This window comes from Talaromyces stipitatus, genomic scaffold, assembly GCF_000003125.1.
Source record: "Talaromyces stipitatus ATCC 10500 scf_1105507295527 genomic scaffold, whole genome shotgun sequence".
In the NCBI taxonomy this organism is placed as follows: domain Eukaryota; kingdom Fungi; phylum Ascomycota; class Eurotiomycetes; order Eurotiales; family Trichocomaceae; genus Talaromyces; species Talaromyces stipitatus.
Window position 1 is genome coordinate 4,548,561 of NW_002990114.1, and position 21,265 is coordinate 4,569,825.

At 46.3% G+C, this 21,265-nt stretch overlaps 8 protein-coding genes across 8 annotated transcripts, besides 4 other annotated features; 7 read left to right on the forward strand and 1 right to left on the reverse strand.

Annotated features, from left to right (window-relative positions):
• Positions 1-192: 192 nt before the first annotated feature.
• On the forward strand, positions 193-1,213 carry TSTA_096980 (uncharacterized protein; the record flags this gene model as incomplete). The annotated part of the gene is made up of 3 exons (XM_002479367.1): positions 193-361; positions 442-690; positions 747-1,213. The coding sequence occupies 3 exons, from the start codon at positions 193-195 to the stop codon at positions 1,211-1,213; spliced, it is 885 nt and encodes a 294-aa protein (XP_002479412.1).
• Positions 1,214-3,069: 1,856 nt separating this feature from the next.
• TSTA_096990 (uncharacterized protein) lies at positions 3,070-4,558 on the forward strand (the record flags this gene model as incomplete). The annotated part of the gene is made up of 5 exons (XM_002479368.1): positions 3,070-3,138; positions 3,178-3,932; positions 3,981-4,112; positions 4,159-4,285; positions 4,334-4,558. 5 exons carry the CDS (start codon positions 3,070-3,072, stop codon positions 4,556-4,558), a joined length of 1,308 nt encoding a protein of 435 aa, XP_002479413.1.
• Positions 3,487-3,560: a sequence feature (C-rich).
• Positions 4,559-4,841: 283 nt separating the features above from the next.
• Positions 4,842-7,907: a mobile genetic element.
• On the forward strand, positions 6,036-6,400 carry TSTA_097000 (uncharacterized protein; the record flags this gene model as incomplete). The annotated part of the gene is made up of 2 exons (XM_002479369.1): positions 6,036-6,143; positions 6,293-6,400. The coding sequence occupies 2 exons, from the start codon at positions 6,036-6,038 to the stop codon at positions 6,398-6,400; spliced, it is 216 nt and encodes a 71-aa protein (XP_002479414.1).
• A 335-nt stretch (positions 7,908-8,242) lies between the features above and the next one.
• Positions 8,243-8,296: a microsatellite.
• Positions 8,297-8,661: 365 nt separating this feature from the next.
• On the forward strand, positions 8,662-10,211 carry TSTA_097010 (regulator of chromosome condensation, putative; the record flags this gene model as incomplete). The annotated part of the gene is made up of 4 exons (XM_002479370.1): positions 8,662-8,701; positions 8,934-9,298; positions 9,351-9,563; positions 9,663-10,211. 4 exons carry the CDS (start codon positions 8,662-8,664, stop codon positions 10,209-10,211), a joined length of 1,167 nt encoding a protein of 388 aa, XP_002479415.1.
• A 662-nt stretch (positions 10,212-10,873) lies between these two features.
• On the reverse strand, positions 10,874-11,799 carry TSTA_097020 (short-chain dehydrogenases/reductase, putative; the record flags this gene model as incomplete). The annotated part of the gene is made up of 2 exons (XM_002479371.1): positions 10,874-11,679; positions 11,727-11,799. 2 exons carry the CDS (start codon positions 11,797-11,799, stop codon positions 10,874-10,876), a joined length of 879 nt encoding a protein of 292 aa, XP_002479416.1.
• Positions 11,800-12,222: 423 nt separating this feature from the next.
• Positions 12,223-13,191, forward strand: TSTA_097030 (uncharacterized protein; the record flags this gene model as incomplete). Its single annotated transcript, XM_002479372.1, has 2 exons — positions 12,223-13,124; positions 13,164-13,191. The coding sequence occupies 2 exons, from the start codon at positions 12,223-12,225 to the stop codon at positions 13,189-13,191; spliced, it is 930 nt and encodes a 309-aa protein (XP_002479417.1).
• A 1,116-nt stretch (positions 13,192-14,307) lies between these two features.
• Positions 14,308-15,355, forward strand: TSTA_097040 (uncharacterized protein; the record flags this gene model as incomplete). Its single annotated transcript, XM_002479373.1, has 2 exons — positions 14,308-14,389; positions 14,496-15,355. 2 exons carry the CDS (start codon positions 14,308-14,310, stop codon positions 15,353-15,355), a joined length of 942 nt encoding a protein of 313 aa, XP_002479418.1.
• A 1,947-nt stretch (positions 15,356-17,302) lies between these two features.
• Positions 17,303-17,340: a microsatellite.
• A 1,004-nt stretch (positions 17,341-18,344) lies between these two features.
• Positions 18,345-20,038, forward strand: TSTA_097050 (citrate synthase, putative; the record flags this gene model as incomplete). The annotated part of the gene is made up of 5 exons (XM_002479374.1): positions 18,345-18,655; positions 18,719-18,916; positions 19,001-19,771; positions 19,838-19,920; positions 19,974-20,038. The coding sequence occupies 5 exons, from the start codon at positions 18,345-18,347 to the stop codon at positions 20,036-20,038; spliced, it is 1,428 nt and encodes a 475-aa protein (XP_002479419.1).
• Between the last annotated feature and the right edge of the window lie 1,227 nt (positions 20,039-21,265).

Below are 21,265 nucleotides of genomic sequence, written 5' to 3' on the forward strand. Positions count from 1 at the left end.
CATATCATTATTATTATGTTTTGTGTCCTAGGCATCAACTTAGAGCTCTTTATCTAGCTCGACTTTTGCTCTTCTGTGCTGAATTTCTAGCATTCTTGCTATGCCCTAATCGGAACAGAATTCCTGGTTTATCTTCGTGATATTCAAACCGAAAACTCTTTTGCAAGATTCGTCAAGACAACCATCAAGAAAATGTCGTCCACCGATACGGACAGTCACTACAAATTCTATCATTACTATCCCTCTTTAGCTGGTGCCACTGTTATGGCAGTGGTATTCGGGTTAATGACGGCCTGGCAGTTGTTCCTAATTGCCAAGCACAGGACTTGGTACTTTATTCCTTTGGTCATCGGCGGAATTTGTATGCACCTTTCCAGATTCACTTCAGGCTTTTGCTGCATTCATCCTTCGTTTGACGGTTGCTAATATATAGGTTCATAGTTGAAATCGTTGGGTATGCGGCTCGTGGAGTATCAAATACACAAGCGCCAAATCCGACTCTGGCCCCCTACGTTATTCAGACTCTTCTACTGCTCGTTGCTCCAGCACTTTTCGCGGCAACTATCTACATGATCCTAGGCCGTGTCATTCTTAGTGTAGACGGTGAATCTCTTAGCCTGATCAAGAAAAAATGGTTGACGAAGATCTTCGTGACCAGCGATGTGATCTCTTTCATTGTCCAACTTGGAGGTACGTATATAAACCCATTTGAAGCTGTAATAGAGACTGTCCTAACTTCAATATAGGTGGTGGACTTATGGCCAGCAGCGATGCATCGCAAGCACAGATGGGGTCTCATATCGTCTTAGCTGGGCTATTGTTACAGATTATAATCTTTGGCTTTTTTGTCGTCGTGGCACTAGTCTTTCATCTTCGAATGTGCGCCACACCAACCTATCAAGCCCACAACCCGTCGTTACCTTGGAAGAAATCTCTGTACGTGTTGTACATTACTTGCACATTTATCATGATTCGATCAATTGTGCGTGTGGCAGAGTTCGTTGAAGGTTTCGAAGGAACAATTATCCTGCACGAGGTCTACCTCTATGTATTTGATGCAGTCCCGATGGCAGGAGTCATGTTCATCTATTGCATCTGGTATCCATCACACTACTCAAGGCAAGCACCAAAGGCTATACTGGATCGGGAAATTGAGGATTCAAATCTCGAGCTCGAGTTTCGAGGTGGTGAGATGACAAGCGATGGGCACTGAACAAGTTGGGGCCATTTAAAGGGTATCATAGGTATGACCGCGTCTTTTCAGGGGGATAATTGGTAGGCATAGAGTAGTTTTGGAATACCATTGCGTATTTTTATTTACAAATAGAATGTGAGGACCTATGAAATTGACGCTGAAAATGACCGCTACCGACACCCTTTACGGCGTCATTTCCACCCGTACCTCCCAGTGGGAAGCAGCCGCTTTAACGTCTCATCGTGGTGATTTATACCGTTGGCGCCTTTCGCATTTGCTAAATTTACTCGCCCTGATCTGATGCTGTACCTGGGTGAGCGTTCCGTTTCGACTTACACGAAGCGACGCTAAAGATGGCTCCTTTGCGCCCAAACCCAGCAGATACCCTCTAAATCTCGACTAGTCCAGTCGAGCGAAGTATAAGATGTCACTCATCTTCCCTTTTTTCTCTCTTCCTTTCCCACCGTCCGCGTCCTCCCACCTTAACCAGTTTCCCCTCCAATCCCCAAGTCAACTATGGCTGGAATCACTCACAAGAGTCAGTCCTCTCTCCTTCAGTCATCTTTCCTTAATCCCTGGATCGTGTCGACTCAATTGCACCACTCCCTCTTCCTCCTGCGAACCCCGATGACTCGATGAGCATCAATACTGGATGGACCCAATACTTTATGAAGAAACGCGAGGACTATGAGTTGGGTTCATCATCTAAGGACTCTATTGTGCTTCTGCTCGTGTCTGTGGCTATGTATAACGGATTTTTGGCCTGATTAGTAGGGTTCGGAAGCCTACGCTGGCGTCTACCCATCTGGTAAACTGTTCCATGAGTTCCTCTAGCTGCTCAGAATGTGTGTTAAAATTGATGTCTTGGAACCTTACGCTGAGACATGGGTGCTGCGGGGGCAACTGGCCCCGGTGCTAATGCTGTCAAATCTGCTGGGATGGATTGTGTGCCAGTTGATGTTGATAGTGGTCAGATACACGGTGGTAGGCATCTTGATTGAGGATGGCTGACCTAGCTCTCGCTACCGCTTCCTACGCACTTTACAGGCACCGCTGGTGATTTGTGTGCTCCACCGCAGTTGGCACACTTTGGTCTGAAATCCTATCCATGCTGCCGAGGACATCCCCAGGTTTGATAATCCTCCATGCAGGCTCCACACGTGTAGGATTGGTACGGGAACTGAGTGTGGATGTGTGTAAGGAACTGACTCGGGAACGTAGATAGATTTGTGAGAACTGACTAGAAACAAGAAACTAAAGGAGAAACAAGAAAGGAAATAGAGGACTACTGATTTTAGGAGGAACTAGATGAGCAGGATGAGCTCCTTATAAGCTTCATCCGGTACATCATAGAGCTTCTAAATCAGCAGAGCAGGTACTGTAGAACATAAAGAAACAGTGAGGCATTGCTCGTACAAGGATGCAACAAAGAAACATCAAGAATGAAGCAGTAACAAAAAACAACAAGGAATGATACAATGAAGCAGCAACAAAGAACGCTGAGATATTCTCAAAGCGAAGATATCTAGAGCGCTAAAGACTTGTAGTAGGGTTAGAGCGAGAGCTAACCCTAACACCTGGGCAGAAATTGGCTCCAGAGATTGGGGGGATTGATTTCTAGGTGGTTTTTACCTGTTTAGTAAGTTTTAAAGTTTTCAAATTTCAAAATTGTTCCACCCTGAATGCTAAGAATTTACTAGGAAATCTGATCGTAACACTTTAACCCAAAAAATCTAGCCAGAGAGACACTTTTGTTCAGACGTTGCTACCGTTGCCAGAGTAATGGCCCAGATTACTAATCGCTTCTTGTCGGGCAGCTGGAGTAGTCGTGTTCACACAACGTGACGCACCACTTGTTTTGTAACAAGACAACCATGCCTCCCAAAAGACAGCCCATGCACCCCACAGATAGACGAATTCCCTACAATTGTTTATATCAAACAGTCAGAGGCCCAAACTCCTCACCCCTCTCTACCACCTAGCCACCAGAAGTGCGGCCTTTGACGCGTCTCAACGCGTCCGGCAACACTATGGCGCGTAAAGGCCCTGGTACAGATGGCCCTCTACAGACAGCCCTACTAGAATCCACGTCCGCAGCCACGACAAGAGCTTCTGAAGAACAGAAGATCTTCAGCCCTATAGCTGCATTCCTCAATAAACACCGCAGCCAAACCACCGGCCTGGCCCCTCACCTACTGAGAGCCCTCACCGCTCTAAGTGATGACCTCGCCTTAGTAGCCCAACGACATTTTAGCGCCTATATCAGCGGTATCTCGACGACCTCCATTCTACCTGCCCTGTCCCCTTCCCCTCCCCCTACTCCAAATTCCTTACCCCCTTCACCCCCTCCCTCACGTCCCCTCTCAGGTCTTGAACAGTCGACTTATGCGACTATTACCCAATATGCCCCGGTCAAATTAACTCCTACTACTCACTCCAAAGCCCATATTAAAAAGCCTATGCCTCTGGTGAAACAACCCCTTCCTGACAACCAGCTCTTTGTACGCCTCCCAGCTGACCATGCAGCTAGAAAAATGGAAGCCTACGCTATCTACTCTAGCCTACAGTCTCAACTAAACTCAAACAGTTTAGCACTAAAAGAAGTTCAAGCCACAAAGACTGGTTTTGCACTATGTCCCTCATCTCCAGAAGCCCTCCTAACCCTTGAGGCCCAAAAAGAGATTATCTCTGCATTCTTTGTGAATTGCCAGATAGAACGCAGCTCCCAATGGGTCTCGTACCGAGTCACCAATGTGCCAAGGAAAGTTGGCTAAATCTTGGACAGTCAATACTCTCTAATCCCTGTCAATCCTACACTACTATCCTCAGAAATCAGTAAAACTACAGGACTCAAGCCTATATCTATTAGCGAGACCACTACAAGTGCCGCCAACCCTGATACTCTTTCCTCAAGCTGGTTTGTTAACTTCCCAGAAGGCACGAAATCACCACTACCTATCCAGCTACGCCTTTTTAGCACTATTACCAATGCTTGTCACCTCTCTAAGAGAACAACAGTTATCCAATGCACACGATACTAGAAATGGCATAATGCACGATCCTGTGCCCGCCCCTCTCAATGCTGGCTCTGTGGCTCCTCAGAGCATACTGAATAGGGACATATTAACCGCTGCATAGCCCTGGAGCCTCATCAGTGCCCTCCCAGATGCATACACTGCCATAGACTACATCCTGCTGATTTCCCAGAATGCCTCCTGCGCCCTAAAGGCAACTCTAAACATACTAAAGCTCAACAAGCAGAGATCCGGAAATCCTGTGCTATTAACCTTGCAAAAGCTCGAACTGAAGGAGGATGTAGCACTCAGCTCTCTATTGGCACACAAGAAACACCTATGGCACTAGACGAGATGCTAACTCAGCCTCCAACCCATGAGATTATCTCTCCTTGCCGTTTAGTAACCCCTCCACCTCGCGCCCCAACTGAAGATCCTCCAATTACAGCTCGCGCAGTCCGCTTTACAACCCCTTAATCACAAAATCGGTTCGCCTCCCTTCTTGAACGAGAGCTATGATCTATCACTATCCAACTCAAAAGGCACCTCTTAAAATCCTACAGCTAAATGTAGGGCACGCACTAGATGCACATGAAATAGCTCTCACATTAGCATACACAAGTGATATTGATATTATCCTAATCCAAGAACTATATATATTCAAAGATCTTAGCCGACAGATCATCAAAAAACACCCATCATATGAATGCTTCTCCCCAACTGACAGTTAGGCGATAAGTGGCCGACCACGAGTCCTTACCTATGTTCGAAAGAAGAAGGGCATTCGGACCTCCCAGCTGCGCCCCTTTACAACTGATACCAAAGAGGCCTCGGATCTCCTATTCCTATAGATTTTTTCGCCCATAGGAAAGTCCGCTCTGATAGTTAACATCTATAATGCCCCAGCAGGCTCCATCAGAGCAGGCAAAGCCACGAAAGCTCTTACAACCCTGCCAGAGGCATATTTCCCTCAAGCAATGATACTCGCAGGCAATCTCAACCTACTACACAACAGATGGCAGCCCTCGCTACATCGCAGCCCCACACCTTCTGCAGAGCCATTCATTAACTGGCTGGACCTCCAGGGTCTAGTACTCATCTCTGACATAGACTGTCCCACACATGAAAGGGGTAACATGTTAGACCTCAGTTTCGCCTCAAGCCCTCTGGCACTCGCGGGAGCTAAAACTAGCATAGCGAGCCACTTAGATGCAACCTCAGATCATCAACTACTAATCACCACTGTACCATGGGATCAGAGATACAAGGAAATAGCTCAGAAACTGAGATTTGACACACTAGATCACACCTCCTTCCTCTCGCTCCTCACCTCTAATCTTGCTGGCACCGAGAGCTCAGCCACAACAGAAGAAGATCTTGATGCCCTTGCTAAAAAACTAACATCTGCAATTCAAGGAGCATATAGAGGCTCTGCTAAGAGGACCATGACACAAGGCATAGGATAACCATGATAGAACGAAGACTGCAAGAAAGCTTTACACAATTACTACTTAGGCCTCTGCTCAAAGATAGACTTCCACAGGATAACTAGATGGTCTCAACAACAATTTTGGCAAGATAAGCTCTCTATGGTAACACAAATAAAGGATGTCTTCGATATAAGCAAATGGCATAAGTCCACAGGCACCTTCCAAAGCCCTCCACTAAAGGATCCACTAAGACCCAACAGCTTCCCAGCAGTTACTATACATGAGAAATGAGACGTACTAGTCCGTAATCTTCTCCAAAACTCGGCTGAGGCAGGAGACATACCGCTGGACTTCCCAGCAGTCTCTACCACTAGTCTCTATTTCCTAGATATAACAATGGCACAGGTGGAGGAGTCAGTACTTCAGGCAGGAAACGCAGCCCCTGGCTCAGACGAAATCCCAACCTATATACTCAAAGTGGCATGGCCTCTAATCAAGGACAAGGTACTAATGTTATACCAAGGGTGCCTAAAGATTGGTTATCACCTAAAATGCTTTCGACGTGCAATTTTAGCAATTATTCAGAAACTAAAAAAGACTGATTGGTCTTCACCTAGTTCATACAGATCAATCACTCTCCTATCAGTACTTAGCAAAGGACTGAAGCGCTTGGTGGCACAGAATATGGCATGGATCTCTATACACTACAAAGTATTAGCAAGGCAACAGTTTGGGGCTCTCCCACTAAGATCTATAAATAATCTAACCATATGCCTAACATATGATGTTGAACAAGCACTAAATTAAGGCATGACTGCCTCACTCCTTACCCTAGATGTCAAGGGCGCTTTTGATGCCGTGCTTTCTGGCAGACTCATCCGCAGATTATGTGAGCAGGGCTGGCCCACTAATCTTGTTCTCTGGATTGTCTCCTTTGCTACTGGGCGATCAGTCTAGATCCGACTCGATGGAGAGATTGGCCCCTCAACAGACATTGCCTGTGGTCTTCCACAAGGATCCCCAGTATCTAGCATTCTTTTCATGCTCTACATAGCGCCCCTATTCCGTCTAGGAAACCCAAGGAACAGATTTGGTTACACAGACAATACAGCTAACCTGGCAATCTCAATATCTCTTGCTACTAACTGCGAAGCATTATCAGACTTACTATAAGAAGCTCTAAACTGGGGCGCTGCAGAGGGCATTACATTTGCACCAGATAAATACAAGCTTCTTCACTTCTCCTAACATAAAGCAGACCAGGACCCAACCTGCACACCTTCAGTAAAAGCTAGATCTATTATAATCTTAGAAAACACTAAACAGCTATATCTACGCTGGCTAGGAATCCTCTTTGACAAAAAGCTAACATTTAAATAGCACGTTAGTAAAACAGCATCTAAAGCCCTCACTGTGGCTAATGCCCTTCACTCTCTAGGGAATACTATCCGTGAAGTCAAACCTCATTTACTACAGTAGGCTGTATCAGCCTGTGTACTCCATAAAGCATACTATAGCGCAGAAACCTGGTGGCCAGGACGTACTTGCCTTAGATCTTCCCAAATCTCAAATTAAGTTGAAGAACATCTTGAGAAACTAACCAAAGTAATACTAGCAGGCACAAGAGCAGTCCTTCCAGTTTTCCGCACAACCCCAATATCTGTTCTATACCGAGAGTCTGGATTCTCTCCGCCAGAAATTAAACTAGATTAAATAGCCCTCCAAACATCTGTCCGCCTACAGCGTCTTGATCCATACCACCCACTCCGAAGACGCGCAGAACAGATAGCCAGAGACGGCCGACAAACCAGTCGATTTGCCCGCCAAGTGCTGGCGCTCCCCAACTCTGAACAAATAAACCCTCTATAACATGCTCCCTAGTACCCTCGTGAGTCACGCAAGAGTGCCCTAGCCCGAATAGGAGCTTCTATGAGACGCACTAAGGAACAGGCAGCGGCTGATTTCACGGCTTTTTAACGCACCATCCCTAGCTCAGATATTGTAATCTTTTCAGATGGATCTAGGCTGATAGACGGACGTGCAGGGGGTGGCTATATTAGAATTTAAGCACACCATCAGTTCCTCCGCTCCTCACTCTCATACGGACATGGGAAAGAGGTCTTTGACACAGAAGCAGAAGCTACCCTAGCTGGTGCTCAAGCAGCAATAACATACCCAACAGCTCAATTTGCTACCAACCTATGGATCTGCCTTGACAACCTGGAAGTTGCCACGCGCCTCCTATCCCCCTCTACAGGATCCTCTCAAGAGGTCTTTGAATCCTTCTGCACCCTTGCAGCCGCCTGGCCACTACTTTGCAGACTACCATGAACGCTTTAATCATGATGATGCTTATCTTCTCTGTCGGTGTAGAGTACAAAAAGCACCTCTACATTTCTTCTTCTGCCATATAGCTAAGAGACGAGCTCCTCGTCCACCTGGACCCCCTTCTGAAGTTATCTCTTTTCTTTTAGATACTGCGAAAGGAACACGAAAACTAGCCTCATGGCTAGCAGAGACCCGTTTCTTTGAGGATATCTGTCCTCGCTAACCTCTCCTTAGCACCTAGCTAAGTCAGCCCTACTTCCCCCTTATATCTCTCTTTTCCTTCGTTCTTTCTTTCTTTCTTTCCTTCTTTCCTTCTTCCCTTTTTCTTTTCAAACTCACTGCTTAAGTATGATGGTGGTAGAATGATGGGTCATGGAGCGTAGGTGGACTATTGCAGCTGGCAAATACCCAAAACCCACTAGGAAGTGGATCTCCCTTTAAGACTACGGCAGCTATGGAAATGCGCTAAAGAGTCTCTTATTTGTATATAAATCTGATAGGACCTGAAGCCCGAGGCTTAACCCTCGGCGGCCTATGTCCCAGTAGGGATCGGTGGGAAGCGTGCAAGTCACGAACCACGGCCGTTAAATATATATACACACACACACACTCCCAAAAGACAGCCTAGTGTCTGTCACAGGACAGGTGCCTCACAATTCAAATTGACAAAAAAGAAAAAGATCAGAAAATCACCATGATCGAGAGTCGGAAAAGAAAAGTCTGGGCACTTCAGAGTGACTCGTCCAAAGCGGACACAACCATACGCAAGCGACAGAAAGGCGAGTAGAAATCAATCAAATTAATTCAAAAATGAAGCTCTAACCTTCCAGTGACTTGCAGAATCTCCCAAGTTTGTTCTCACCAGCGCGCCAAACCAATGATTCGATGTTTTCGTGTTTGGAACAAACTGCGGCGGTGAACTTGGTTTGGGTGACACGATCAAAAACCCAGAGTTACCAGGTCCAGTCCTAAACCCAAAATTGTCCGTTGAAACCGTTGAAGTTGTCCAACTTGCAGTTGGGGAAATCCATTCTGCAGCTTTAACGCACGACAATCAAATCCTCACATGGGGCGTTAATGACGAAGGGACGCTGGGCAGAGACACAACCGTTGAAAGTAAAAAGACCCCCATAGATGCTACCAGCGATAACGGAGAGGAAGACGATGAAGATGACGATGAAGTGGAACTTAATCTTAAAGAAGCTACTCCACTACCTGTGGATTCTTCGCATTTTCCAGATGGCACCGTTTTCACTCAGTTAACCGCAACCGACAGTGCAACATTTGCCCTTACGAGCAAGGGTTTGGTATACGGTTGGGGTACATTCAGAGTATGTTACCCTTTTTCTTTTTCTCTGTTCGCGCTTAAAGGAGACGGGATAGGACAACAACGGTACAACTCGCTTCTCGCCCAAGTCCACAATCCAACGAGCACCTGCCTTGATTCCTGACGTGAAGGACGTCATAAAACTTGTCCCAGGAGCGCAACACGTCTGGGCCCTAATTTCAAATGGCACTTTTTTTTCTTGGGGCAACAACGAACAGAATCAACTCGGAAGGTGCATGATCAGCCGCATTCATGAATTCCCATGGCTTGTTCCTGGACAATGCTCACTCCCGCGTGGAATTATTGATATCGGTGCAGGAATTTATCATTCATGCGCCATCCATAAGACTGGCCAACTGTACGCTTAGGGATCCAACAACTTCGGACAGACCGGAATCTTCCAGAGCGCGGGTCAGAGTGATGCCGTAATACCGTATCCTACTCCAGTCCCAAGTCTAGGGAAAGGATTAGGGATTGTCAGCGTTATTGGTGGAAAAGATCACAGCTTGGCCTTGAATGAGCAGGGCCAATGGCTTGCCTGGGGTCGCATCGATAATAAAGCCCTTGGTATTATTGCTAAGGACATCCCAACCTCTGATGTAATATTCGACACATATAAGAAGCCTCGAATTCTCAAAGTACCTACACCTATAAGTGGTGTTGTCGGAAAGGTTGTCTTTGCCGCCGCGGGGACAGATCATTCTTTCGCCATTACTCAGGATGGCAGAGCATACAGTTGGGGCTTTAACGCTCAACATCAGGTCGGTCACGGGAATGAGGAAAAAGATGAAGTCGAGCAGCCCACACAACTTAAAAACAAACATGTGTCTGGCAAAATGCTTGTATCGGCCGCAGCTGGTGATCAGTTCAGCATTGTGGTGGGCCTACACGGACCCCAAACGAACGGTGTACATTGATGGACCTGCCTCCTGCTATTACCAAGAGACAAGTAAAAATGCCTCGTTGGCCTATTTACTTGTCTCTTGGTAAACTTTCCAAAAAAGCATTACCGAAGATTACTGTAATATTAGTAGAAGACTGATTTCGTTTCCATTGCCCAAGTTGAATCGGGTGTCGATTCAACGATCCCTGTTTTCATGTCATGATACCAAAGCAATTCTAAGGGTTATTTAGGTAGTCAGAATCCCACGCTCCCCATGTGCATCTGTCGAGAGCTAGGAGTCCCGCAGCGTCATTGTTGAGATGCTAGCAGTCATGAGAGTTCCACAGGTGGTGAGCATAAAAAAGCTTTACGGTATGTATTGGCCCGGCTACAGGGTCAGGAAAGACCACGCATAGGACTTTAGATCCAAATCTTTCCACTGTCTAATGTCTAGGTTATGCATGCAAAAGTCTTGGAACCTATAGTGGTTATGATATTACTGACTCAAATGTGAGTCTGCAGTTTTCCACCTTGTACAACGTCAATTTCTGGCAAATAGCGGGCTGAATATGTGCTTTGTCCAAGTCAAGCCCTGGAGCGGTCCACACAGGAGGAAGACAGGCAGACAGATTTGAGATAAATCAACTTTGATCCATTCAGTTCCATTCTTTTATGTGAATTTCTGGAGTAATTCTTTTACAGCCACTGCTTGTTTCCATACTGGCTGACGAATGAACCGCCATAGGTGTCCACCGTTGCCTTTTGGACAACATCATACTGCAACTTCACGCTCTCCTCTGCCGTAACCGGGCCTTTCCAATCAGGGGCATACTCCCTGAACTTGCTTTCTTTGATTTGACGTCCCTTGATATGGTCAGGGGTCTGTTCAGGCTTCCTCGTCTGCACGACACCGGGACTGATAGCCATAAAAGTAATTCCCTCCGCCTCACCAACGGCGGTGTGGTACTTCGCCATCAGCATATTGACTCCAGCCTTAGCAACAGAGTAGGGCGTAGAAGTACTCAGGCCAAAACGAACGACGATGTCCTGGTCAGCCAGCCCGGACGAGACAGTGACGACCTTTTTTAGGTCACCCTTCCTGATAAGGGGAAGGAAGGCATTAATGGTGTGCGCCACACCAATGACGTTAGTCTTAAACGTTTCAAGAAATTCCTTCTCGAGAACCTCAGGCGATAGCTCGGTGACACTGCCGAAGCGGGAGATAGGGCTGCTCACAAGAGCCGCATTGTTGATCAGGACATCCAGGCGGCCGCTGGTAATACCGGAGACCAAACTTGCAGCTTCTTGAAGGGCACTGAAGTCGGTGATATCCGCAGTCACCAGATGCACATTGGTAATGTTATCAGCGGCGAGGCGTTCCTCTGTGGCTGGTTTATTGCGTACGAGGCCAATGACAATGTTGTTGCTGTCGGTTGACAAGTGCTTGACCCAAGCATATCCAAGGCCTCGGCTGGCACCAGTAATTAAGAAAGATGGCATGACTGCGGCGGAAAGTTCGTTTATGCGATAGAATCTCTAGCGAGGTTACTTGAAATTTTCGGTTTCAACAAAAGATGTTGGCTGATCGCGCTGATGATGAACTTGGATGAAAGTGTAGTCATTTAAAATACTTAGAAGATCGTCACAATCCTAGATCCCGTATTCCTTCTAATCCTTGTAGTCTCACCTCCATGTTTTTCTTTTCTTTTCTTTTTTCTTGGTTTGGCATTTCACGCAGCTCCTTCATTCCACAAATCCTTCTTTAGTCAAAAAGTATTATTCTGGACCTTGGATTGCGCATACAGTCGACAAGACATCCCATACTCCAAGAATCCTGGAATCCCTCATATGGCTGATGACGGCTTATTGTCACCAGTATAGTTCCATCAATCCAGTAATCCGCCGGAAGGGAAGTACAAATCTCTTGAGTGTTTGGAGGATATATTGATAAACTAATTCCCCATTGCACAAGCTTTAGAATCAACATCACCAGTGAGAAAGATACAATTCTATTTCCTCGCAAACCAACTTATTGCTGCCTCGTCATGGCTACTGCTGCAACCCTTCCATCCCACGGCACCACCGGCTTTCTTGGTGTGTTCGGGGGCACAAAGGATGATAAGCCCGCCTACATTGACTTCCCGAACAAGGTAGCCAACATTAACCCTCCCGCGAACATCTCCATCGTCGCTGAGGACATACGATATGCCCAGCCCAAGCCTTCTTTCAAGACCCATGGCTACGAATTCCTTGAACGCAAGTCTGTCTGCACTAGCGAGGAGCTAGCAAAGGGAAAGACCGACCCAAACATCAACAAATATCTCTATGATGTTTACATGCCCGAGGTGGCCAACATTCTGAAAGAGGTCACTGGTGGCACCGAGGTCATTCCCAACGAATTTCGACTCCGCAACCAGGTCCAAGACGGAGGAGACATTGTCGCCAACAAGGTCGGGTGGGGCAACGTCAACGTTGTGCATGTTGATCGAGACCCGAGTAACGCTGAAGTACGCCTGGGAACCAGCCTTGGTGAGGAGAGAGCCAAGGAGCTCCTGGCCAAGTACAACCGCTGGGCCTCTGTTAACCTATGGCGCCCTATTGGCGAGACCGTACAGAAGTGGCCTCTCTGCATGGTCAACACCACTAAAGTCCCTAACTGGGACTATGAGACTCACATGACGAAGGTCCGCAACATCGGAGATCCAGCTGAGAAGGAGAGAGGCGAAAAGACCCATGAAACGGTTCTACTCCCGCCCACGTCTGAGACGCCATACTTCTACCAGTATGCCAGCCAGATGACACCTGATGAATGTCTGATTTTTACTTCCTTCCACACTGATGCTTCCAAGGTTGTCCCTCACGGTGCTTTCTGGGACAATAGCTCGCCAGAAGCCGCACCTCCTCGCCGCTCGATTGAAGCTCGCTGTTGGGTATTCTGGGATGAGAAGTAAGGACTTCTATAGGGTTATTTGAGACACTGTTATAGGGATCTATACATTTCCTTTTGTCAGTAGTGAATTGCTATGCAAGCCCACGAAATGTCTACAGCCTATAACTAGTCTAGAACAGTTACATACTTAGGAATGCATACCATTCACATCATGTATTAGTTTTTCAATCTCAGGACCTGGGATGTCATACTTAGTTATATGCTTTGAATGTGCACAAGTCCGTAACATGCAATTGAAGTCATGGAGAGGTTTCTGTCTAGCTTGTGCCATTGCCTACAGCAGGGCTCTCTGGATCCCAAATCACTTGATGATTCCTTGATATCAGGTATCCATAATAATAACTAACTATTCACTAGTTACAATACCTACCTCTGTATTCAAGAAACAGCCCCTTGTGGCTAAATAATCACCCTGGTCAACATCCTAGTACGCAGAATTAAATTTTGTAACTTACTTGTCCTAACGACTCGCAAACGCGGTCCAAGTACAAGATTACAGCAAGAAGTCGGGGCGCTCTCAAAGGTAAATTCAATACATCCGCTGAAGCCGTACAGTTTTTGAGTGTCTCTGTCTTGAGGGGGATTCTGGAAGATCACTGGACAGGTCCTAGCCAGGCATCAAAGCGAAACAGGGCATCAAAGCGAGCCTCGGCGTATTGACTACTGAATCATAGACACAAAAAGAAAGAGCGTGGGTACAGGAGGCCTAGAGCCTTTGTACTTAATATTCTACCCTCGATTAAGTCACTGCTTGGGTTCCCATTGACCGCGGTGTCACATGTGCACCTTATAGGAAGTACTTAACGGTAAATGCCCGAAGCTCTAACGCTAATCTCCGTTGGTATGTCTATATAATAGCTTGTTTGTCCTGTCACCATCCATGGATGGCCAGGAAATAGGGAAAAGTCGATGTGTCATGCTGCGCGATCCCTTGATCCTTTAATCCACATGTCCTTTTATGTAGAACTGGCCCAAATGATCGCCAGATCCTGCATTCCTCTAGTCCAGCTGCAGTTCTAAGCTCGTGCTTCGTTGATGCATATATATCCACTGGGAACTCCCAAATGGAAGCTTTTGGCTCATGACTTGTTCGGTATTACTTGAATTGTAAGCAGATAATTGAGACATATTTTCTTCCCAAGTGAGTCATCCGCACTCAATCAGCTTTGAGAGGCACGAAATGGCAACAGATATCCTGTACAGAACTACCACAGGGGCTTTGAACGTCTGGGGAGGAACTAAAGATGGAAAGGATGGATACAGTAAGCAATTTCCAATTATCGTCGTCTCAAATTCATTACATGAAATTTTTCTCCACTACATGCACTGCCCGTACAAGTATCATGACCGAAAGATATATCTGCTAAGTACACACCCTCGCAGTCGACTACAAAAACCGTTCTTCTAACCTCATCCCTCCTTACGAGATAAAAATTAAGGCACACGACATCAGGCAAAGCCAACCAAGGCCTACATTTAAAGAGACCGGGTTTGAACTTACAAGTCATATTACAACTATGACACCCAAAGACTTTCTCGCCCACGAAACACCCGAAGGAAAAGACCGCCTCAACAACGTCTACTTCGAGGAGTGCCGGCGTCTTGTCATGGAGATAACTGGATGCGCGACAGCGGTATACACATCTTACCGTGTGCGGGATGACTTTGACACGTCGGTCAGAGCTGTTCCCAAGATGGACCAAAAGACAAAGGTCAAAGCTGATGGTCCTCGGCCCCTTGCGCATGTCGACCGCGATTATACAACAGCATTGCATGCTCTCAAGCTTGCCGTTGGCGAGGAGAGAGCTGAAGGGTTAGTCAATTCCTCGAAGCGGTGGGCTCAAGTGAACGTTTGGCGGCCTTTCGGCAATGTCTGTCAAAGGTGGCCACTGGCCTTCCTGATGCATGGTGACATCCCGGACTGGGACTATGACAAGTATTGTGGTCGCATCTACAACTTCAATGACCCCAGGGTGGAAAGTCGGGGCGAGAAGTCGTACGACACGCTGCTCAAGGAGGACCCAAGATACGTGTACTACTATGCTAGCAACCAGATGCCGGACGAAGCTTGGGTATTTTCGGCCTTTGACAGTAACCCAAGCATGTGCATTCCTCACAGCGCCTTCTGGGATGACAACACTCCACTTGACGCGCCTCCCCGGGCTACTATAGAAGTTCGTTTCATGGCGTTCTGGCCGAAGGAGGAAGCGGAACAATATGGACAGTAGATTATTCGTACTCGTTTCTTATATAGGAAGTGAATTCTTGTTAAAGTATAAACACCTATGAGAATTCGGTCCTGCTAACTTCTAAAATTGTCAAGACATGTGCTCTTATTCTCGCTTGATCTACTTCTCTCTACTGCCGGTCCACCTGTCAATAGTGAACCCCCTCAATCAAGTCAGGGTCATTAATGAGTGCTGCTTTACTAGGCCGTACTCTGCCGTTTGAATATCTTCGGATCCTGTTGCAACTCCGATTTGCTAGATGTGTATTGCGCGCCGAGTTGCGGGTGAAAGAAGCGCCACATAGTAGACAGACCGGATTTTTCTTTGTGGTAGAGCTGTCACTGGGAGAAGATTGTTTATTTCCAGGGCCCACTTGAGCCCTTGTGGTCTTGCTTTTCTCTTTTTGATGTCTTCGCAAGTTGCTTTTGGAAGAAAACTCGCGCCCGTTACACTCTGGATGTTCCCAGCATTGCCAGGGTTTGGTACTGCTTGTGCTGCTGGTTGCAGTACTTATGCTATGATTCTCAATCTGCATTACATTCGGGGAATTGCCATTGGTTTTGTCTGCTGAAAACGTCATGTCTAGTATATTCGAACTCGATACGGAGGATGTCAAGATATCGTGTTCACTGCATCCAGGAGTATCGTTACAGTCGTCTTGGAACAGGTCAGGCGCCAGAGGTTGCTCCGTGAAATTTCTGATTATTATTATAGTGTTAGTTTACTAGAAGCAAAAGTAATTGCTCCTGAATTACAAGACTTACAAGTAGTTTTGCGCACAATACCGGTCGAAGATGGGATCCTGGATGTCTATGCCACCAGGAGAAACCTCATTCGATGACAGCTGTGAAAAATCCATATTCCAGCCTTCATTTAGGTCCATATAATCAATGCTGTGAATATAACTTTCCATTATAGGTAGCGATGGCACACAGTGTGTAGTAAGAAGTAGGAGGCACTTGGACGACAGCGTAGTCTGCAATAGCAATCAATGTTGGCGATTTGCCCCTCTTATGGCTCACGAAGTTGGCCCCCAATCCCCCAATATAAGAGCATCAAGAGAAGCTGGGGTGCAATGGACAAATCGACCATGAATCGATGTGCGTTAGTCCGAGACTTTTCGACTGTTTTGAGTGGGCGGTCGACCCTTTTGCGGCAGTCTACCAGGTTGTTCGCGAGATACGAATCGCACATCCCGCGATCGTAAGCAGTTCAGGGATTAACTGGGTGTTATGTTGGGTCAATCAGTACGAGTGTTGACTATACATTAATCGTTTTAATAGGGGTCCATCATGAACATGACGACCAGCCTCGTAAAAATATTGGGAATAAAAATTACTGATTTGTACGCCGAATTATATCCATAGTGTTTATCTTAGTAGGAGGTCTTAAATCATGTAGAGTCTTCGCGAACTGACCAATTAGTACTTGCATACAGCAATATATATTGTTGGTGAGGACATTCTGAGGATATCTATCATAGGGTCTTAGTAGAGGTTGACTGTCCCTTGCTATCCTGAAGAATTATCAATTACTAAATCAGCATAAACGTTTGCATAGATTTCTATTTTTATGTAACAAGCTCTATCAGACGATTTATCTCTTAAATAGTATAGTGTATTTCCCTAAAACGGCACTAGGTTCTGCCTAGGGTCATCACGACTATTCCAGCGGTGATCCAATATCATTAAAGAGCGTAGATGGTAGATCCTAGATGGGGGGATCTTATCCGGAGGAATAGGCCCTGGGAGCTGACCCAATGGACCCTGGCGTTATAGGCCATCTGGGGGAGAGGCAAAGGTAATTGGACCATATCATCATACATGTACGAGACTGACAGGGGGGTGAGCAGCGCCCCCATAAACCCCTAGGACTTATAGGGGCTTTACAGATACTTCGAGATGTCTGTCATAGCTTATAACGCTGGGCACGGACATTAGATCTAATTAATAATACTAATGATCGTAACAAGAATGATAATAATATATGGCTATCCCGGATAGGCTGCATAAACCCCGCTCCAGATGCAGATTACCAAAGGACCCTTACTAATAGCTCGCACAAATTTGCTCTATAATGTATGTACAAGAGACTGCCAAGCAAGATAAGCTACTACTTGTCCCACTCAAGGTCTTATGCTTATCATGTGTAATGCGGAGTTTCGCACTACCAGTGACTAGACTCATGGTCAGCACGAGTTTCTCTCCCAGGATAGGGAGATGCTCATCCCAAAAAGTTAACGGAGGCGCTTGCACTACATGTACAATCCAAGAGGTTATATCTATTATTATGCCAATATTCTTCTTATCTATTCTAGACTAAGTAGTTCGCGCAGCTTGTGATGTGTTCCGCATCAACCATGTAACTGTGACCGCTGACTGGACTGATGTTGCACCGGTTAAACTAATTACTGTATTACTATCGACAAAACCATTCAGATCGACAGAAATATTGTCAGTCTTATAATAACCAGCTTGTGCTCGATCTCGTAGCTAGTTTTAGTCTTGGTGTCCAGGCATGCAAAGTGGTAGTTCAGGGGCGGATAAAAACCAGTGCTCCGTTATGTATCAACCTTTCGTATACATCATTCGGATGAAAGGATTTATGGATGCTTGGATTCAGGGATGAAGGCTGAAACTGCCCTGAGGGATCCCGGTAGTCTCATGGAAAGATGAGGCTGAAAAGGAATTGTTTGATCGTGGCCCCAATTGTTAGTATCATGGAGATAGTGGATTGTTGGATTGCTGGATTAGTGGACCATATGGCTACATGTATGTCTTGAAACTAAGAATGGACCACTTCTGTGCTGAATATTACGCTATCGATGTACGAACACCTTCCAGATAAAAAAAAAGAGAATTCCATGCATGTGTGACTTGGTGTTCATAGATACATTTACCCACATCTGTTTCGCATCTACTGAGAATATTGATTATCCTCAACGATTTATTTTGCATCAATCAGACAAAGACATAATCAGAAAATAGCCATGGCTATCAAACCGGTCAAGATCGCACAAGATTGTCTGTTGGTGCTGGACTCTAGAACAGCGCAGAGTTACCAGATTCCTATAAAAGACAACGCCATCTTGGGTTCAGACATCGGTAACATAGTTGGGCTAGCTGACCCAGATTTTGAGGAAGAAGAAGGCGAAGTCAATAGTCATACCAATGGAAACAGCAATGGACATGTCAAAAGCACAGCGAACGGTACTGCTGTTCGCCGCAAGCAGAGGGGACTTAGTGTACTGGACCCTGGCCTAGAAAACATTGCAATCATGAAGTCGTCCATAACATTTATGTATGTGTTTTCCAAAATCTAATCTCCGACGAGAATTGAATGACAACTGACTATGTATAATAGCGATGGGCAGCGTGGAATTATCAAATTTCGTGATATGATGATTGAGGATCTCTTCCGCGATTATGTCTACGAGGACGTCATGCACCTGCTTATTTGGGACGAGATTCCAACTGAAGCCAAGAAGCAGGACACTCGAATTATCATGGGCAGTGCTGGAGTCCCCACAGAAGCTGTGAGAAAGGTGATAGAGTCGTTTCCGTGAGTAACACCTTGCTACACCCCTGTTCTATCTTAGGTACCACGTACAACGCTCTAACACATCTCTCATGACACATGACACAGACGTGAGGCGGAATCATACCATATGATCCTTGCTGGTATGGCCGCGTTCGCATCTGGCGACACAATCATCGCAACCGCTCGACACCAACAGAAGCCCGTGTTCCATGGAAATTTATCACAGGCTGATCCAGCTCTTCTCCGAACTATTCAGTATATGGCTACCACGACAGCGCTGGTGTACTGTCACAAACATAATCTGGAATTCACCAATCCCGATCCTAGCCAGTCCTTGGTCGAGAATCTGGTCATGATGATGGGCTTCCATGACAAAGAATATGAGGGGAAGCCAAAGCCTGATGCTAGAATTGTGGAATGCCTGAACAAGTTGTGGATCCTCTACGCAGATTTCGAAATGACAGCATCCACAGCCGCCGTGTTGCAAGCTGGATCTGCACTTTCAGATCCTGTTTCGTGCGCTATTTCAGGAATCGTTGCTGGTCATGGTCCTCTTCACGGTGGTGCTATTGAGCTCGCTTACGAGTCGTTCGGGAAGATCGGTTCGCCAGAGAACGTTAAACCCTACATCGCGGCCGTTAAGGCTCAAAAGGCTAGACTCTTTGGCTACGGCCACCGTGTCCTGAAGAACCGCGATCCCAGAGGTGCCTTGATGAAGGAAATTATGGGCGGCAAGCTTGCCGAAGACTTTGCTCGCAACCCCATGCTGCAGATAGCTTTGACCATGGACCGCGTTGCGAGGGAGGATCCCTACTTCATCGAGCGAAACCTGCACGTCAATGTTGATCTTTACGGGTCTTTCCCTTATATTGCTCTGTGGGTTAACCCTTTCTTTATGTCGGCATTATATCAGGAGTATTGCTAACCCTTATCTTCCCTTAGCGGATTTCACAAGGATGCTATCACCGCCGTAACTATTCTGTCTCGGTTCGCTGGCCCTCTCGCCCACTGGCGTGAGAGTTTGAGTAAGTTTAACACTCGCCTTTCCTAATTTTATAATATTGCTAAGTCTTCGCAGCGCAGCCTATCAAACTGTGGCGTCCTCGACAGGTATACGAGTCTAATGTCCAGATACCAATGTAGATAGGGTATGTGTTAAGGGAAATTTTGATTTCCCCGGGGGCTGGACCGGAGCGATGGAGGTGTAGTTTAGCAAATAGTCAATCAGACCTTTAGGATGACGCTTGGATCTCTTCTTGCTCAGTAATTTCAAGAGGTGTTATAACACATATGGTTGAGTACTATTGGTGAGATTGTTTAAGGAGAGATTTTGCACCAGAAGTGACAGGCTTCATCCAATATTATAGAAGTTAAGAATTGAACTGATGCAATCGGTATAACAGTATCTCCAAAGAAAGAAGGGAATCAGTTCTGGGCGAATATACGCCCATCGAAAGAAGCGCAGCATAACCCACACTACTGACAGTTTCAGTCAACAACAAGCAACTTAAGATCCAGTCACAAAATCATAAGATCAAACAGTAATCTTTCCAGTAGTCTCGGGACGAGAAACACGCGAGCTGCTAGGCTGAGGGTGTCCAGAAGGGTGAGGACATCCATATGGAGCACTTCCGGAAGGATGAGGTGTTCCGGATGGATGGGGACATCCAGAGGGGCGAGAGCTTCCAGAAGGGTGAGGTCGTCCAGATGGGTGAGGTCTGTGATGATGGTAATCCTTGTCGCGCTTCTCGAAAGGACTTCCCGGGAAACCGGTTCCAATAGGAGGAAAGCTTAGTGATGGTAGTGGTGGCAGGCTCGGAGTTGGAAACGGACTGAATGATGGGACACGAGTTATGCTGCCACTTGGTGATGGGTGTTGATGAGGCGGCCTAGCAGCGGACAAGCCAATGAACGGGGCAAGGACGATAACAGTCTTGGAGAAATGCATTTTAATAGCGTATACAGGACCGCAGCACTCAGTGGGTGTTGCAAAAAAAATTGCGGAAATGCACAGAGTAAGGATCGATTTTGTATGTGCGTCTGAGTAAATACTGAAATAATGATAACGTTGGAAAGAACGAGGTTGCTTGCCAGAAGCCCTTGTGTAGGATAAATTATAGTTCACAACTGGAAAATGTCATTGGTATAAATACTGAAGACCAAAAATCCTGAACCACTCTGCGACCTGACCGTCTGACGTGGTATTGGCATAGATAGAATCTAGAAGCCCAGGCTTTTCTTAACCAGGATAGATTCACCTGGGCCGTTTCCAATGATCTCCAGTCCGCTCAGGAGAAGCCGATAGGTAGTATCGCTTGTGACTTCTGGTAATGGCTGGTGTCTTCTGCAGTGTGTCACCACCGGGAGACT